Source organism: Podarcis filfolensis (assembly GCF_964270895.1).
Source record: "Podarcis filfolensis genome assembly, chromosome: 15".
Lineage (NCBI taxonomy): Eukaryota > Metazoa > Chordata > Lepidosauria > Squamata > Lacertidae > Podarcis > Podarcis filfolensis.
Window position 1 is genome coordinate 10,235,795 of NC_139618.1, and position 20,592 is coordinate 10,256,386.

At 45.1% G+C, this 20,592-nt stretch overlaps 1 protein-coding gene across 5 annotated transcripts in view; it reads right to left on the reverse strand.

The window, feature by feature from the left end:
- The window catches only part of AUTS2 (activator of transcription and developmental regulator AUTS2), a 669,531-nt gene that overhangs the window by 56,081 nt on the left and 592,858 nt on the right, over positions 1-20,592 (reverse strand). For all 5 annotated transcript variants that reach the window (XM_083587452.1, XM_083587454.1, XM_083587453.1 and 2 more), the window contains one exon: positions 8,038-8,086. In XM_083587452.1, the coding sequence (XP_083443578.1) occupies positions 8,038-8,086 (49 nt within the window). The remainder of the gene's footprint in view (positions 1-8,037; positions 8,087-20,592) is intronic.

Sequence of the window (20,592 nt, forward strand, 5' to 3'; positions counted from 1 at the left end):
ACTAAAGCCTCGGTTTTTTTATATATCAAATGAACCTTACTAACTTGGAAAGTGATCAACAATCCTCCTGCAGATGATCTTGGTGATCCCTGGCATATCCTGACCCAAAATTGTTGAGGGTTTTGTAAATCAATACAACAAGCTACTGAAGTATAAAAGGAATGTCAGAAACCAAGGCCAAAGTACTAGCATTATAACTGGGAAATCTAACACACTGAACCCCATGTGCGAATGCAGCCATAGTTAGAAGTAACATGGAAGCCAAGGCTTCCATCCCATAATGCCTGCCCTTTGCCATTAAGGCCACTCTGTTCCATCAGACTCTCCTCCTATTTGCCAGTACTTTGAAACCAGTGTTAGAAATTCAGATACTGTATATATCAGGTAATCACAACATGGCACCTTAAACCTGGGTTATGGTGGCTGCAATGGAATGTCTAGGCACCCTTTTCTAACAATGACATTTATTGTTATTCGTTTCTATTATTACTTTATATTTTACAGAAAAAAATCTCAAAGCTGTTTACAACACATAGAAACATCAAATAAAACAATCCAGAATCAAACAAATTCAAAGGAATTCAAAGGAAAATATTTCACATCCTTAACATTTGGCTTTCCCATATTTATCTACTGATTTAATTTATAGAGTTGACCAAAAGCAGAAGAACTCTTGGAAGCCAGTATGGTATAATGGCTGGAGTGGCAGACTAGGACCTGGGAGATCAGGGTTCAAATCCCCCCTCAGTAATGAAGTTCACTGGGTGACCTTGGAGTGAGTCACAGCCTCTTAACCTCCCTGACAGGGTCATTGTAGGGGTCAACTGAGGCGGGGGTGTACCATACACTTCTTGGAGAAAAAGGTGGAATAGAAAAGCAATAAATAAGCTCTTCTGCTTGCCAGCTTAAGAAAGCTGGAGGAGTCAGCAAAACGAAGTTGTCAGTCGTCAACCTGGCATCCAGAGATCTCTGCGTGGTCCCAACTGGATTCATGCAAAATGCACCTGGCATCTGGCTAATTTCTAACACTGTTTGAAACCATAGCCAAAAGAGCTAGACTGTTCCCACAAGTTTGGCCTCAGCCCAAATAAGAGCCCTGCTGGATCAAATCAAAAGTCCATCTAGCTCAGCATAGCGGTGAGACAGAGGTTTCTAGCAGGCCCACAGTAGAACATGATTGCAACAATCCTCTTCTCCTATAGTCACCCCCTCCAGCAAGAAGTATTCAAACACATCCAAACCCTACAAGATCCCCCCCTTCAGCACAATGCTCTCTGTCTTTCAGCTGGGATATGCATCTTGCTAACAGATGGCTGATGTACCAGGGCAGAAGGATTCATAAAGTTTACATGAACCTCCTGTAAACATAAGCCGAACATTTAGAAAGCCCTAGCGCAACCAAAACATGCTCTCAATCAAAGGGAAACTGCACCCCAGCACACAGACCGAAAACCTCACCCAGTTGAGAGCAGAGCTGTCAGTTTAAGAGACTGCTCTCCAGTTATTTATTTAAAATGCATGAGCTTTGCACTTTAACTGTCTGAAACATCGAAGGGTGTTTATTTCAGCTTCGGAGACACTGCACTTGAACTCAATTACGCCAAAGAAAGTGACACCACATGATTTGGATCAAAACCTTGAAGGATGCCCCAAGTGTCACATTTCCATGCAAAGTCTCTGGTTCAGACTAGAGGAACAAGCTACATTTTACATATTGAATTGCAGGCCCCTGATGACAGACTTCCCAGTTGGCACCATAGCCGCTAAATGTACTGAGGATAATGTTATCTACGTATTACTATTACAATATACTATATATAATATTATTACAAGGTGACCCTTAATCCAGAAGAATAACAGCTTCAGCAAATCATATTAACAACAATATAACTAGGCAAGCCGTATAAAGGGCTGCAGACAATGTACAGAGATTATACACTGTAGGTGGGGATAAAAGGAAGAAATTCCCTTAAAAACAAAATCAGTGAACACACTGATCTCAGGCACTTAGTAGAAGACCTCTCTAGCTTCTCACATGCATCTAGTTGGCCACTGTGAAGAAAAGGTTGGGTTTGTTTTTGACTTAGGAAGGGGGGACACCTTGGTAAGCAAAACCCCACACCTGATTAAATTCTAAAGATATTCTGAAGAGTGCTACAGTTTAGGCTGAACAAGGGTAAGAAAACTTGCAGGTATTGGAAGGTATGTTTCAGCACAGCACAGAGACCCTTCTGCAATGTTGGAGAGATACTGCCAGTGACTAGAGCAGGGCAACATCTGGTTTTCAACATCACCATGTACCACCAGCTAAACATCACAATACATCAAAGTATCACGATGTCTGAAATAAGGATGGCACTATATAGAGGCAAACACAATGAGCAACCACCAGGAATGGCTAACTCATGGCTCCCCAGATGTTGATGGACAGCTCCAACTCTGATCAGCCCTAGTCACCTTGGCCACTGGCCAGGGATGATGGGAGGTGATTTATGTTGACAATTTATATACCACTTAATTATGATGGTATTTAAGCGGCATACAAGAAACTCGGTACGATGCAAACAAAAACCAGCTAAAATTGTAAGATCAGACTTCAGTTAAAATGTCTGCTGGGATAATGATTTTGAAAAGGCATTCAGTAGGTGCTAGCAGTTCATCTGGAAGGAGTTTCATAAAACTGGACATACAATACTGAATGCAGCACAGCTCCTGGTGGAAATGAGCCACGGGGGACCACTAACAGTGACTCCCTCAAAGACCAAGCAGGGATATAAGCTTGTTCCTAAGGTATCCTGCAGCTAAGTTGCTAAGGGCCCTATAAATTAATATGAGAACCTTGAAGCGGGCTGGAAAGCATAGGGATAGCCAATTTAAGCTTTTGAGCACTGGACATATGTGATAGATTAGGTATGTTTCAGTCCAACAACACCTGAAGGTTAGCCACCACTCCTGGTGTAGGCAGTTCTGAGTTAGACGGACCATTGCATTTCTTATGTTACTATGATCTAAAGCAGAAAGAGACGCATACTTAAGCCATCAGTCAAGAAAAGAAGAAGAACAAAGACTTGTACTCTCATTAAACACCCATAGCAAATGTGATCTCTCCTGTGGCTGTTTTACTTACCTCTGGACATAAAAGCTAACTCAAAGAGGCCTTGAATTTCAAACACAAACTGCAAGCTTCTCCATGCAATAGGGGATAGGAGAAGAGAAAGAAAGAGAGCTGAAAACTGCAATACAAATATCTACCCCATTCCATGCCCCCTACACCTACCTGGAAGCAATTACCCATGGAAGGCAAGAAGAAGCACATGTCTCCCTGGGTTTGCTTCCTGACAGCTGGAATTCTAATCCTTTACAACAAAACTGTTCCCTTATGCTTTGAAAAAAAGGGGGGAGCCACTCTCTCTCCTCTTAATCTCGCTTGGTAGTAAAAATGGAGTCAGCCTGGTTTTGAAGCACCTGGATTTTCATGGATTCTTTCCTGGTCATTCATGTACCCAACAGGAATTAGCTAATGGCACAAAGATGGAAATTCTGGCGGCCGAGAAGAAAAGTCGCCATTTCGATGGAAATCAGGAGCAAAATCGTAATCTGCCATTGGGAAAGAAAGAAAGAAAGAAAGAAAGAAAGAAAGAAAGAAAGAAAGAAGCTTATTTGTGTACAGCTTCCCAAGCAAAAGGCAAAGAAAGACCTCGTGTTGACTTTAGGCTGACACAATGGAATCCTTAATCCTTTCATGGGAACTAAATCACCCCAGCACAAACCCCCAAAAGACCCAGGAGAAACAAGTCTCCCCTGTCAATGTGAGGTTCATTCACAAACAAAGAGATGGCATGAATCAAACTAAGTAAGTAAACAAAATAAGAACCTGAGGTGGGGTAGGGGAGAGAATAAGGAGAAAAGGGGAAGAAAGGAGAAAGGGGAAAATGTGCCCCCCTCTATCCATCACTGCCTGTTCTTCATCTGAAGGAGAGCAGCGCCTTCTTCCTGGTCACTGTCTCTTCCTCTGAAATGTGGCTTCCATTTCTGTTTGACTCCTTTCTCAAGATCAGGCATCCTTGCATTCCACACACTCAAAAGAAGGCATTAGCAAAATAGAGATGCACTCACCATGTTTACTGGGGGGCATAGAGTGGGGAGATTTGACCTGTTTGAACAAATACAGCCTTCCCACCCACCCCACTTGGCATCCCCGATTTTGACCTCTTCTCAATGTAAGAAGAAGCTCATCTGTGTATGCCAAGACAAATAAATCTATTTAGCTTTCCCCCCCTCTATCTCCCCCATCCCTCTAAAAAGGGGTAGGGAGGGGAAAATCCCTTAGTTCAGAACTTCAAAGGGATGCTAATACATGAAACAGGACCAGTGCTCCATTATGCAATTAAAAATAGATATAATTCAATATACATCAAAGTCATTTCAGAAGGAGCAGCATAATTGCCAAGAGGATCACAGACCTAATGAGTGGGCTTGAGCATTAAGCCTTGCATCTATTCCTAAGGCTAGAGAGAGACACTGGCCGGGGAGGGGGGGGCGGGAGTGCACACAGAATAATCCATCACAAAACACAAGCTATACATTAAAAATAAGCCAGTAAGCAGTATGAATCACGTACGAGAACAAAAAATAAAATAAAATAAATCCATCACAACTTAGTCACTCTTTAAAAATATGCCGGTAAGAAATATGGATCACATATAATAGCACCAGAAGACCAGTATCTAAATAGTAGAAAGTGACAGTGTTAAAATAAAAAGCTTTCCCCCTTGCATACTCCTAACAACTAACTGATCTGTTTGCTAACCCACATTTCTTTTAGACGGGAAGCAAGACCCATCCATTCCATTGGAGTTTTACAGAGGTATGCATAGGGTTGCGATTGGAGACTTGAGAGGGATAATGACTTAAATCAAGAAATAATTAGGTTTCCGTGTCAATGAAGCATTCATCTTGCCACGCCCACATCCCGAAAGGCAAACTCAAAAGAACTTACGAAAACAAGATTAGGAACAACTGTAAGGCTCTCAAAAATATGTATAAGAAAGAAGATCCAACTCAACTCGACCCCACCAAAACATAAGGAGAAAATTAAGACCCAAAGGCCTGTGTAAATAAAAGTGTTGTTGCCTGGTGTCTAAAAACAGGTAGTGATGGCGCCAGGTGTGTCTTGCCGGGGAGAGCATTCCAAAAACAGGGAGCCCCCCATGGAGAAGGTGTCACACACACACACCTCCCTTGGAGAGGGAATATTTAGAAAGATCTCAGCCAAGCATCCATCCATGGTTCTCAAGCTATTCTGGAAACCAAAAGCCCTTTTCATTTCTGTTCTGACCAAGCTTCCCCAACCAAGTTATCATGACCATCAGCAGTGCCAACCTACTCTTGTAGGTTCCACGCACCTAGCACAATCCTGCATTCCTACACCATTTGTAGAGGCAGAGGACATTTCAAGTCCAAACTGGAGATGCCAGAGCTTGAACCATCCATGCGAGGGGGGTATCGTTCCTATTTATTATTATGGTATGTATTGGGGGGGGGGGAGGTTATATCGTAAACCGCCCTCTGTGATCTTTGGATGAAGGGCAATATAGAAATTTAATAAATAATACTAATAGTGCCAGGCTGATGCTCTACCACTGAGCTTTGCCTCTTTCCCCAATCAGAGCATCGGCAAGAACATCAGGGCTAATAAGCTGAGCTAAATTTTGCAGACCCCTCTCCTATCTCCAAGTACCTATGACTGAATAGAGGGTTTGGCCTTTTGACTTGGGGGGGGCATGTGAAAGTGGGAGGGAGAGAAAGAAACCGTAGTGCTGAAAAGGCTGACATATGAGCCATGAGATAAGAGCGACTGCAATTAAGACCATGTGCTCTGTTGCACAGAAATATTTACAAATCACCTCAGAAGCAAGTGGTGTATGTGTTGAAAAAGCCCAAATAGCTCATGGTCACAAATTACAGAATGTTATCCTGGTGTTCACATGCAGACTGGTGTAGAGTCTTACTGTCTTACTGCATATATATATATGCAGTAAGACAGTAAGACTCTACACCAGTCTGCACATGAACACCAGAATGTTTTTAACTGCAATCCCCATCACCCCCAAATATAAAGATAAGAAATATCTGTGGTTGTGTTATGGTTTTCAAGGTCTGTGATAGCTGAAGGGTTATAATTACATTTTTCAACACTCACACACACACACACCAATAACCCAAAGTACATTTTTGTACCATTTTGCAAAGAAACGACATTTTGCTTAAAATTTATGGACAAAGTCCTTCAACACAAGAGCAAAGAAAGCCCAGGGTTTTCTTCAAGCAGATCTTGCAACTGCGCAAATTTCCCATTAGACACCCCACTAATAATAATAATAATAATAATAATAATAATAATAATAATGTCAAATGAGCACAACACATGCATTGCTCCTTGTTTACATCCTGTATCGGTGGCAGTTTCTCTGTAGGAGTGACTAGTTCTTATCTACTATACAATGATCATTCATTTATGCTTCTGCCCTAGTTCAGTAACTAACAGGTTCAAACCCAAGAGCAGTTTAGGGGTATCTGAGAGGATGATATGATGAAGCATGACCTGCCCAAAGTTAAAGGTGAAGAAGAGGAACTTCTGGCCAAAAAGAATAAGGTGTTTCCGCATGGCTTCGGCAGTTTTAAGTATATAAACTAAGCTTATTCTGCCCTTAAATAAATTGTGCATTTGCTGTTCCTGGCATTGCCTGTATAGGCATCTCAAGGTATGAATCCACTTTCTACGGAGACAGGTCACTGGTTCACCTAGAGTAGATTATGGGCATCTTGTCTGCTTCGACTGCCCACAGCTCTCCTGTGTTTTGTTTCATGTGGAAGGGCCCTTCCCATCACCTGAACCTTTTAAACTGGAGCTACTAGGGATCAAGCAAAGCATTCCACCATTAAGATGCAGCCCCACCTCTACAAAGGCTGTCAGGCTTTTTCAGGATACAATACTCTGCGAAAGAATGCCCTCTCTATGCTACTTCGTTGGCTCAACAAAATCCACGAGAGAGGAGAAAACCAGAGGTTAAAAGGAGTCTCACCACATGAATTAACCAACTTACCAGCCTCCAGACTATCACAATCAAAAATCAGAACACTGCACGCAAAATTCTGACCCCACAAAGCACCATTGCAATGCTTGCTATGATCTCCATTATAAAAACAAACATTTGGAAGGCATTAATGGAACAATGGATTTGTTAAACCTGTGTTTCTGCCTGCCTCTTATTGATTGATCCCACCAGACAAAGCTGAAGGTAACAACTGCTGCCACACACATTCCAGATATCACGTAACAGTAACTGCCTGCCCTACAAACTGGCTATTCATAATTCTGTATCCATCACACAAGCTGATCAAGAGGCAAAGCATATTTAAACATTCCCCAAATCGACACGTTATTGAAATGAGCTCAAAACTGAAGCCTTTTTAATGCTGTTTTTTAATATATTATGAATTCATGCCTGGCCATCCAGATATACTTTATGAAAGGTTTTAAGCACACCATACATTAAAAGCACTACGATACCGACTTTAACAGTCACAGCTGGGAACTGTAGTTTCTTAAGGGTGCTGAGTTTCTAGGAGACCCCCTATTTCTCTCACAGAACTACAATTCCCAGAGTGGTTTAACAATCCCTCTTCCCAGGGAACTCTGGGAATTGCAGCTCTATGAGGGGAATTAGGGGCCTCCTAATAATGCTACAGCTTCCATGATGCCTTTTTGGGGGGGGAGCCATGACTGCTATAGTGGCACCATCATGTTTAAAATATATGTGTGGTGCTGGTGTGCTGTGTAGATTTTTAACGTTTTGTAAAAAAATACTTTTTTTAGCAGAATAGCTCAAAAATACCAAACAGCTGGGAGAGTCTCAGGAAATACTGGAGATTCTGAGCACAAAACCTTTGGTTTAATTTGTGACTGCACATACAAAGATGTGATGCAGCAAGCAGGCAGGCCTGGAATCAGATCTGGGAAGATTATACTCTTACCTTTGTTTGCAACAGTGTTGAACAACTTTTCAGAACTGGAGTCAGAGACCTAAAAAAACAATTGAAAAGAAATACACATTAGATTGTTAAGTCAAGTATATACCAACATGAAGGTAGTGTAGGGGAGAGATATTTATTGTTTTACACTTCAAGGGCACAAAAAAGAGATTTTAAGTCACAGACAGAAACATAGCTGTCAACGTTTCCCTTTTTTAATGGAAATTCCCTTATTCCGAATAGGATTCCTCGCAAGAAAAGGGAAAAATTAACAGCAATGGACAGAAATAAATTTTGGTGGAGGAGAGTGAAATATGGATCTCAAACCCTAAATGCCCAGAAGATGGTGCTATTTGGCCATGTCTTAATTCCTACAGTAGATCTGGCAGTGTTTTCTGGGGTTTAGGGAGAGAACGCTGAATATTTCTGCGGGTCTGTTTTTAATTGTTGCATATTCAAATCAGCAGCAACATGCACGCACACACAAACATATATATATTGTGTGTGTGTGTGTGTGTGTGTTTTCTCAATACAATATGAACTCTAAGCAATTACAAACCACATTGCAATCCGAGAGAGATATGGCAATAATCATTTGTATCCCGTTCCATCCAAGCAGACCCGAGAAGGCATACAGGAAGCTATCCATCTGGAGGCACACCCTCTGAAGTAGGTTAGACAGAGGCATGTTTAGCCTGCTCACAACTGAGCGCAGATTTAAATTTCCACGCCGATGATAATCTGATCTCACAAACAACCACAACGGGTCCTCCATACAAACTCCTTGACTTCCTCTAAAACATCTTAGACCAAGGTTAGGAAAGCAGTGGCTTTCCCATCTCCGCCTTAGTACCTGTTCATTAACCAAACTTGGAACATTTCAGAACGTCTGCACATCACATCGCTGTGGGATGTTTTATCAGACCAAGCCGCAAACAGTTGCCACCATTTCAATAATGCATTAATCTTGGTCAAAATAAGCAGGATGAAAAACCACTTTTCTCAGTTGCATTGATAACTACTATTATAACAATAAAAATACTATTGCGTGTGTTTCTTAGTCATGATGCCAAATTTGAAATAAAATACGAATGGTTTTAATCAGCCATTCTGGAGCTTTGTTTACAAGAGAGCTCATTTGCTGTTCGACATTATACAAGCAGACTAGAAGCCACCTGAACACTAATCTCACCTCTTAAATCTCTCTAAAGACTTCCTGAAAAGCAACCCCCTCCCATAATAAAAAGAGAAAAGCAGTCTCCATTGAGCAAATCTATGCAAATTGATACGCAAATGCACACGTTTTAGGATATTTTGCCAAACAACAGGCATCCAGCTAATTTGTTAGCACAGTCTTCCTCAACCTGGTGCTCAGTAAATGTTTTGACTATAATTCCCAGCAGCTTCAGCCACGACCAGCATCGCTGACCATTAGCCATGTTGCTTGGGACTGGCAAGAGTTGGAATCCAGACTGCACATTGACTAGCCCTGTCATAGTGCAATCCTATGCATGTTTTCTGAAAGTGAGTCCCGCTCTCTTCAGTAGAATAAGCGTACACACCAAACGGCAGGCTCCCACGGTTGTAGCCACAGGAATATAATCTCTCTTTCTAACCGGTCTTGTAATTCACAATTGCCTTCTCATTTGAACCCTCTTCTTTCACTCATGGAACATGTTTACTAATGCAAAATATGTCAGGTAGTAGTATATTGTGGGGCTCAGATTTAACGGCTTCTGCGGCCGCCAGATTACGTTCCAAAGCCTAAGAGATTCACAAGCATAGCTGCAGTCAAGATCCACCATCTATATGCTCACAGGAAATTGCTTTCATGAGTGGGAAAAGCTGCCATTCCAGCCATTAAGATTTCCTGCTAGCAATTAGTGTGAGAGAAAGAGAAAGCTTTGTGTATGTGAAAAACAAATTAAGAACTCGACAAAAGCCAGCTATTTGTGCTCTATGCGTCGGCAAACAATGGATAAATGGTAAGTTAAATTGAACGTTAATATGTAGCGTATGAAGAAATTAAAGCCACACTCATACATTTGTGAACATCAGGGATACTAGCTACTTGCTTCTACAGCTGACCCTACACATGTTAACTTATAGGTAAATTCTAACAGGGATTACACTGAAATAAATTTACACAAAACTGCATCCTTTATCATTGAAAAGCCGACCGAAAAGACCAAAAATGTTTTTATTTACTGGTAATTCTTCATTTGGTGTCTTGTTGTTTTTAAGGCTTTAGTCTCAGTATTCTGAAGTGATTTCAGCAGATTAAAACTCCTTGTGTTTAGGACACAGCAATACAAAATACATTCCAACCCCCATTACAAATGTTGGGTGTATTACCTGCAGACAGATTCATCCTGCAGAACAGCCAAGCAAATCAACCAGAGAGAAGTTTGCCTTCAAGAGCAGAGGAGTCACCCAGTCTCAACCAATTTGAGAGGTTCCTCATTGCTTTCCTAACCTTGCCATTCAACCGGATCTGCAACGCAGAAGAATAGCTTTCCACACTGGCTTCACCCGCTGCCATGCGTTCGAATCCAGCTCTCCCCCAGAGATCCAAAGCAATGCTTTGAGTGCATGTTGTGTGCTCATTCCTCCCCTATTTAATTTGCAACTTTCAATAGTTTAAAGGAAGGTTTATTATCGTAACCGCTATGTTACAGTATTTTGATACTTTGGATGCACAAGGTAACTTGTCTTTAACACATCCACCCTACTTCGGCTGGTGGGGGGGGCGGGTAGAGAGTTCCCTCACGTTTGCGATGACAGCAAATAATTAAGAAAAACACCTTATATCTATGGAAGACTCCTGCAGTCCCTGGCAGAAACCCTTTCTCAATACCGCTGCTGAGGTTGCTCGGGATGTTTGCAAATCACAACACAACACAAAACAGATATTCCGTCCAACATTGCGCTCAGAGTCATATCGACTTTTAGTAGCATGCTCCCCAACACCATTTAAGAAATAAATTATTGAGGGGAAAGAACACCTGAAAGGAAAGAGGACACATGCTTTGAACTTTTGTTTGGACTATTTAGGGGGTGGGGGACAGGAGGCATTTGGGAACTCCTTTACAAATCCGATTTCCTCCTTTAGTCAAATTGCAGAGTGCAAACCTCTGTCCTTTTATTCTGAATGATTTCCTATTTTCTTCAGCAAAGAGAAGCTGGAGAAGCCAAGATAAGAAGGTGTCAAATGGGTTCCACTCTCAAATGAACTCAAGTTTTTTATATACAAAAATAAATAAATAAATAAATAAATAGGGAGAGGCATGGGGGATGATGGGCAGGAAATCAATTTATTAGCAGCAGCAGGAGGAAATTTACTCTCTCCGGGAGAGGAACAGGCAATGGGATCTGCAAAGTTCCATTTATCAAAGGCCATTTTTTTCCAGATGGGAAATTATAATTCTGACACGGGTAGGATTTCATGACCAATAAACGGGGCCTCTTTTGCAAGGTGGCAGGAGGGGGACGGGACCCTTTCATTTCATTTCTTCTCAAGGCCTTCTTTCAAAAGGCGATGGAAAACGCGTGCCCTGCTTGTTTGCCATTGGGGAGCCAAGTGTGTTCAGATGCGCTAACGCCAAGTTCAAGGTACATTTTGACAAGCAAGTCTCTCGACAGATAGAGATAAGGAACGTAAGACTCTGCCTCATCCTAAGTCAGAGCATTTGCTCCATCTGGCTCAGTGCTGCTTACACAGACTGGCAGCAGCTCTCCAGGATTTCAGACAGGGAGTCTCTCTCCCAATCCTACCTGGGGATTGAACCAGGACCTCCTTCATGTGGGGCAGATGCTCTACCCCCAAGCTATGGCCCTTGCTCCCCCAGCAGTGCCTTCAATCCAATCCTGCTTTTGACAAAAGCCTCATCAGCTCTTCTGGCTACAGACATTGTGCGGACAAAGATGAGTTTGGGGAGCGGGCCACCATCTCCCTCCCTCCCTCCCTCTTTCATTTTCTCCTTGCCTTTAAGGTTAAACCTTTTAGCTCCCAAGCACCCCCCCCTTCCTTCATTCCCCTTGGACTCAAAACGTTAAAAGTCAGCAAACCTCCAGGCTAAGGAAAAATCAGTTCCTCCTCTCTTCCATCAGGGAATTTATTGCCATACAGGGGGATGTATTACTCAAAAAATATTTCCTGTCCAGACAGAAAAGGGGTTGGCGCTTTGCTTTCTTGGCATGAGCCAAGGCCAGGCACTTGCAAAAACATCAGCTCTGACATGAAAGGCTTTTTGAAAGCGGGATCCAGCCACCGCAAGCCACCTCCCGCCTAAAGGGGGGGGGGGGGGGAGAGAGAGAGAATCCTCCAAGCCATAATTAGGGGCCGAGAGACTGCTTTGCATCAAGGAAAGCCTGCCCTCGCAGAACAGAGACTCTGCACGCTGCAACCTATTAGCTGAGTGCGCAGAGATCCTCTTCCCCTGCTCTCGGCCCATGAGCACAAAACTGGGAGGGGGGAGCAACACCCAGATGCTTTTCCATTCATCCTCCCAACCCAGGGATCTATTTTTTTTCACAATCCTAACCATCATCCCAGAGAGCAAGAAAGCAGCCTCTCCGTTCCTCAGACACCCCGTTCTTCCGACACCACACAGATGGAGGCAAAGAAGACAATGGAAGTTCTGGTTGTTTTTAGAGACCTGAAAGCAGGCATACGACATGTTCTGTGGACATATATCTGGTCCAAGAGGCCCACAGCAGGTCAGGAGATATATGTATATATATCTCTCACTGCAAGACCGCTGCAAGGACACCAACATATTGAGGGTGATGGTACTTTACCATACCATAATCCAGTCTCTGGCGAGAGAAAATGACCCATCCACACAGCCCAAGTGAATGTCAAAAAAGAAGGCCATTGCGGTGTATGGAAGAGAACTGTTCAAATCACTGCTCAGTCACAAAGCCTACTGGGAGACCTTGGGTCAGCCGGTACCTCTTTTTCAACCTAACCTACCTCACAGGGGTATTGTGAGGACTAGGAAGGGAGCAACAGTAAGTGTGTGTTTTGTGTCTCCCCCTGGATTTCTTGGAGGTAAAGCAAGATAAAAGGAGTAAGTAGCAGCAGCAGCAACAACAACAAGAACCCCTTTTTCGCTGTGCCAGAGGATAGCCGCTGTGTTTATCTACATCGGAAGACCCAGACAGCAGGGGGATTGACCAGGCATGGTCTGAAAAACAGACAATAAGGCAACTTGGCTGAAATCAAAGCAGGTCTGAGGAACGGCAAGATAGAAAAGCCATGAACTAAATTTTGAAAAGAGGTGCCCACACCAGGCAGGAAAGCCTGCAGAGAGATCACCCCATAACAAAGTAGTGTGCTTAACGGGCTATGTGGAGATGCAAGAGAAATACCATTTTGGGTGGGAGTGCAACAGCGCTTTATTTATTTATTGCTATGGACCCTCCATAGGCAAGCACCAGCGAACAGGAAAGAAGGGGGACCACTTTGGAGTTAATTCCTTATGCACAACACCAGCCTAGCCTCAGTCAGGATGTAACAGCAGCAATATGGTATCATAATGAAGATATGCATGCCATATACACTGAGGGTGGGGACAGTTCACCCAAAGGAAACCGCCACCAAGCCCATCAGGTAGAGAGAGAGAGATTTGCAGATGTCAAACTCATTCGGTCTCCGAAACCTTCCCAATCCAGGTTCCACGCTCATGCACAACAGGACAGAGAAAGAAATTAAGTTTCTCCCTTCAATTATTTTAAAAGCCAGTAAGCCAGGACATGGAAACTGTTCGTTCATCTATTCAACAAGAGCCCTCCAGATACTGGAACACTGTTCCCAAACAGACTTTGGGACGTTGTTGTTTTCCCAACGAAAGAGGACACCCTCTTCTCCACTGATGGATTGGATTGGCTTTGTTTTCTTTTAGATGACGAAGGGACAGAGGTGATATGACAGGCTTGTGGCTGTGGGACAAACCTGCCCAGCCCTCCCCACCACCACGAATATTTTTCTTGAGGGTGGTGGGCAAAAAGGCACATCCCCCATCCTTTCAACTTGCGCCATTTCAGCGTGGACTGCAAGCTAGCCACAAGGAATTCTGATTCCAAGAAGAAAACAAGGGAGAGAAGCACAACAACACAGCCTCCGCAAGACCATGGTTTGTGGCAGGTCTGGGGGGCAACTTTCAATGCACGAAGCCGTTGCTCCCATACACACACACACACACACACACACACACACATTGTACTAAACCAAGTAAGCCTCCCTCTCACCAGACACAAACGGTGCGTGAAAGAAAGCAAAGGTACAATCCACACAGATACACAGAAACGCACCACACCTAGCGGGTCGTTCAAATTTTACCCCGAGCGCAGTTGCATGAGGCCATTTACCTGATCGCGCAAAGGGTTAACCCCAATTGACAGCCCCCAAGTTCATGGTGTTTTTTGTTTTGTTTTTTAGAGGGGCGTGGTGGAGATTGAGTCTCCGACAAACTCGGATCCGTCTGCTCAGAAGAAACGCTTATTCCCAAAAGAAAAACCAAACTATTCCATCCAAGAGCGAGCCTTTCCTTGTTTTAGGTCTTCCAGAGTGCACGGCCATTCCGGGAGGAAGAGTTGTTGCAACGGAGTGGCTTTGCGGGTTCGGGTGGGGGGCGTAATCGCCGGTCTTTCGATGGTTAGGGAGGAAGAAGAAGCCGCCGAAGGGCTAAAGCGGCTAAGGAAGAGGAGGGGCTGGGGTGGAAATCAGGGGCCGTGCTGGGAGATTCCAGCCGGCAGGAGAAAGGGAAGCATGTGCGCCCAGGGCGCAAAGAACCCCTTTTGGCACCGCGCGCTTTGGAGAGGCTCCGGGCGCCCAAAGACGGCGGCGTCGGCGGCGTCGACTGTTCCCGTGTGGTTGCCTCTCCTCCTCCAGAAGGGAAGAGAAAAGGAGCTCGCAGATCCACCGCCTCTTGTTCGCGCACACAAAGCGCCTCTCCAAGCTGCCCCCCTCCCCGCTTCAAGTGAATTCCATGGGCACCGAGGCGCGCCGGCAGCGGAGCGATCCCATAATCCAGAAAGTCCAAAAGCGTGGCCCAAAGCGAAGGCGCCCCCCTCCCCGGACGGCCTGGGGCTCCGGAGCAGAAGCCGCCGAGGAAAAAGCAGCGCCTGTCCGCCGGCTGCCGCGCGCCTGCTCCCTCCGACGGCTCCGCAATCTGGCACGGCTGCTTTCCCACCGCCAGCCAGCAGCGCCGCCTCGCCCGCCCGCTCCGCCCCGGCGCAGGCTCCGCCTCCCGCTTCCCCGCCTCCGCCGCTTCGCTGCGCCGCGCGCCTCCCCAGTCCGGCTGCAGCCCGGAGTTTCGTTGGAAACAGCTCCCGGCGGGATAACTGTAAGGCAGCTGGCGCCCGCGTGGCAGAAAATCTCCCCGCGCGCGACGAATCCCTGAAAATAATTTAGCAAAAGGGCCCCCCAAGCCGGAGAAGTGGGTTGAGGAAGTGAAGTAATACACCCAAAGTGTCTTTGAGTCAAAAAGCACCTAAGGCCACGTAGATCATAGAACTGGAAGGGACCCTGAGGGTCATCTAGTCCAGCCCACTGCAAAGCAGGAAGATGCAGCTGTCACAAACAGGGGGGTCAAACCAGCATCCATGGCATTATCAGCACCATGCTCTGCCTAACTGAGCACTCCAGGCTGTCAGATCTACACTTTACATTTAAAGCACTACAATACCATGTGAACACTCTGGGTTTCTCTGCCACCCAACACACCAATGAATCCTGGGAACTAGAGTTTTCTATGGGTGCCATAGGAGCCAATTCCTAGGGGCTGAGGTCCCTTTGCCCCCCCATAAAATAGTTGAGGGGCTGCCCTCCCCCAAGTTGATGGGCACTGTCATTCAAATAGTGTGGGTATGCCCCAACATGTGATCAGTTATGCGGCGCTTGGTTTACCTCTCCCCACTCCATATTTTATTCAAGTTGACGCTAACACTATTTTAGGATGCATCACCAGAAGTATGTATAGTGTCCAGATCAAAGGAAGTAATAGGATCACTCTATTCTGCCTTGGGCAGACCACACTTTGAATACTGTGTCCAATTCCGGGCACCACAATTTAAGAAGGACGTTGACAAGCTGGAACATGTACAGAGGAGAGCGACCAAGTTGATCAAGGGCCTGGAAACCAAGCCTTGAAGGAGCTGGGCATGTTTAGCCTGGAAAAGAGGGGACTGAGAGGAGATACGATAGCCATCTTCAAATATCTTAAGGGCTGTCACATGGAAGAGGGACCATGCTTGTTTTCTCCTGCTCTGGAGGGTAGGACTTAAACCAATGGCTTCAAGTTACAAGAAAGGAGATTCCAACTAAACATACGGAAAAAAATTTTGACAGTAAAAACTGTTTGACAGTGGAACAGACTCCCACGAGAGGTGTTGGACTCTCCTCCCTGGGAGATTTTTAAGCAGAGGTTGGATGCTTTGGCTGAGATTCCTGCATTGCAGGGGGTTGGACTAGATGACCCTTGGGGTACCTTCCAGCTCTAAGATTCTATGATTCAATGACACCCCTGATGGGTGCTGAGAGCCCTTAAAGGTAAAGGGACCCCTGCCCGTTAGGTCCAGTCGTGGACAACTCTGGGGTTGCGGTGCTCATCTCGCTTTACTGGCCAAGGGAGCCAGCATACAGCTTCCGGGTCATGTGGCCAGCATGACTAAGCTGCTTCTGGCATACCAGAGCAGTGCACAGAAGTGCTGTTTACGTTCCCGCTGGAGTGGTACCTATTTATCTACTTGCACTTTGTTCTTTTGAACTGCTAGGTTGGCAGGAGCAGGGACCGAGCAACGGGGCCGTCGTGGGGATTCGAACCACCAACCTTCTGATCTGCAAGCCCTAGGCTCTGTGGTTTAACCCACAGCGCCACCCGCATCCCTTAGGAGAGAGAGCCCTTAGGAGGCCCCTATTCCCTTCACAGAGCTGCAATTCCCTGAGTTCCCTGGGAAGAGGGTTTTGTCATTAAACCACTCTGACAACTGTCACTCTGTGAGGCGAATGGAATCTCCTAAGAACTCTCAGTACCCTTAGCAAACTACAGTTCCCAAGATTCTTTGAGGGAAGCCATGACATGACTCTTTAGTGGTATGATACTGCTTTAAATGTATAGTGCAGTTATTTATTTAACAAAATTTTTATACTGCTTGAGTGTAGTAAAACCTGGTTTACAATAAAAAATAACCAATAAAAATAGTTTAAAGAAATTAAATATATTTAAAGTTAAATTAAATTGCCAGGAAAATAACCAATAAAAATAGTTTAAAGCAATTAAACATATTTAAAGTTAAATTAAATTGCCAGTAAAAATGAATAAATAAATGCAGCCACATCTACATCTGCGGATAGGCTTGCCTAAGCAAGTATGCTTCAAGCAGGCACTGAAAAGAGTGCAGGGGAAGTGTTTGCCTGGTGTCAATAGGCAGGGAGTTCCAAAGTGTAAGGTAAAGGTAAAGGGGCCCCTGACCATTAGGTCCAGTCGTGGCTGACTCTGGGGTTGCGCCGCTCATCTCACTTTACTGGCCGAGGGAGCCGGCGTACAGCTTCCGGGTCATGTGGCCAGCATGACAAAGCCGCTACTGGCGAACCAGAGCAGTGCACGGAAATGCCATTTACCTTCCCGCCAGAGCGGTACCTATTTATCTACTTGCACTTTGAAGTGCTTTCGAACTGCTAGGTTGGCAGGAGCAGGGACCGAGCAACGGGAGCTCACCCCGTTGCAGGGATTCGAACTGCTGACCTTCCAATCAGCAAGCCCTAGGCTCAGTGGTTTAACCCACTGCGCCACCCGCATCCCTCCAAAGTGTAGGTGCTGCCAAAAAGAAACTGATTTCTTACAACTGAAATAGTCGAGTGGGCACATACAGGGTAAGGCAAACCTGTGAGTAAACTTTAATAAATTCTAAATTACTTTATTAAATTTAAGAGTCGTGGGCTCGCCTTGCTGGAGATCTGCCCCAGAATTCAGACAACAACATTCAAACACCACTGCTGGAGGCAATATGCCTCTGAGTACCAATTGCCGGCAACTTCAGGTGGGGAGGGTGCTGTTGCACCCATGTTCTGCTTGTGGTTTTCCCATTGACTTCTGGTTGGCCTCTGTGAAAACAGGGTGCTGCATTGGCAAGGCTTATCTGGCGCTCTTATAGGTTGGGGATGTTTTTGCTCTCAATTTCCTGCCTTGAGCCCCCAACCTCCAACCACCAATGTCTCACAAGACTTGTTCCAATTCTACATTTAAAACTGTTTTAGTTTGGCTGGGGCGTGCGCCCTGCAAAGAATCAGATTGTTTTGACTCCTTAAGAAAACCGAACCCCGAACCCACTAACAGGGTCTACATTATGCGGCCGTGCAAACTTTAATTGTTCCCATCTTTCTCATGAAAGCATTGTTTTAGGAAATGTATCAGAGTGCAGATGGGAGACCTACTTTGTGTTTCACCACCGAACAAGAGCTTAATGTTTGCATTACATGGGAAATGGTACTGCTTTGCAGTGGATAATAGATCCTCTTTGTGCTTCACATCTACACCACATATTTGAAACAGGTTTAAGAAACATGGCTTCCCCCAAACAATCATGGGAAATGTTATGTGCTGGGAATTTAAAATTGGTGTGGGATGATGAACTACAGCTCCCAGGGGGAGAGATCCTGTGTTTCCTGACAAGGACAGGAAAAGGTATTTTAAGGTGTGGGGTGACCTAGGGCTGTACAACTGCTTTGCCTGATTCCCAGGGTGAGGGGGGGGGCATATTTGGAAAGAAGCAGAGGCCATTTGAGATGAGGCTAGGTGAGGTGAAGCAATGTGAAGCTCTTCAAATATTTTTTTAAAAAAACACCCAATTTCCACAGGGATTAAAAATATCCCCAATCACAGCTTGCCACATAAATGTTGAGAACTGAATTTAAACCAATGATCCAACAGTGAAGCCCCCTGTGATGCAGAATATGCAGCTGTCCTACACAGGGATTGAACCTGCAACCTTGGCATTATCAGCACCTTGCTCTAACCAACTGAGCTATGTATTGAGGGCCCTCCTGCTTATTCTGCTAAATGGGACCCCGGGATCTGGCTCCAGAAGCCTTCCTGCAGGTCACCACTGCCTAAACCAATGTAGTCCTGTGCACAGCCTCCTCCCCTACAGGACCCAGGAAACACCCAACCCATCTAGGATCTAGCCTGGATCTGGTCCCAAATCAGTTTTAGGGATAGGGCTTATGTTTAATTAGTTTTAAACCCAAGTTCAACAATTGGCCAGGAGGGGAAGGGGGACAGGCAATGTTGCAAACTCAAGCCCAACGCAGAAGGGTTCAGTCCTGCTTCACACACTTGCAAAGGAGCAGTCCTCTGGATTGAGTCCTCTGCTTAGCAGATTAGTGAGCAGAGGGCTCGATCCTGCTGGGTGCTGCTCACCCAGCATACTGTCTGCATCATACACACCGGCAAGACAGCTTTCCCATGCAACACTCATTGCCTCATAGCCCTGGATTGCTGCAGGCAGCCCAACCTAGAGGTGTCTCAACCCAAATGGGCCCGATTGACCCAACTGGAAGTAATTGTTACTACCTGAAAGAGTGTTATGTGGCAAAGCAGAGAGTTTATTCATGTCTGGGGACCCCCAAACTCCAGTTCTATCATAAACCAGTGCTCTGAATGTCTGGAAGGAAAACTTATGGTCCTCAAGACCAGTAACTCCCTTATGGAATACCCATAAATGATGGCCGTCTTTGGTCCAGGATTTGATGTTTTGAATCTGTGTGCGGAATACACAGAGATCTGTATATACTGGAGCTGGCTGTCTCCTTTTTGTGTGTGTGTGTCTCTCATTTTGACAAATACTCCTCTCTCTTTCTCTTTCTATCTCTCTCCCCCCCTCCCACCTCCCCTACCCCCGTCTTTCCTAGGGGGCTGTGACTGACAGATTAATATATGTCTAGCTACATGTCTTCAAAATCAAAAGGAAGGTGCTGTCAGAATTGCTTGTCAGAAAACGAGATTAGGTGCACTCGTCATTTCAGAGATAAGGTTGCATTTAATGAGCACAAAAAGGCTGCTTGTGGGGGGAAGAAAAGGCAGTGGGTAGGGGGTGGGGTGGGAAGAAGAGTGAGCCCCCCCCTTGTGTCAGCTGAGTGCTTTTTTGTATGTGGTTTGATACTACAGCACCCTGTCAAGGCCGTGATAATGGCTTTGGGGCCTCTTGCACCTCTTCAGCATCAAAAGGGACGGTGGAGTGGTACCCTGGCTTTTAAACTCTTCTCGGGTGTCTCCTTAAGGGGAGAAGGAAAGGTGAGGCGTGAGAAAGGGAGGCAAAACAGATGTATATATTTTAAAGGAAGGAGCCTGAAAACATCAACAACCACATGGTTAAATGGATCGCTGCTCTTCCCCACATAGATATATATCACAGTGGGGTTTCTGTGAAATATGGAACTTGTCTAACAAGTGAAGGGTAACTAATGAGAAACAGAGCACGATCCCATTGAAACCAATTGTGTTTTGTTGTGGAAAATATTTATCAAGTGCTCATTTCCTTCAAGCCCCCATGCTG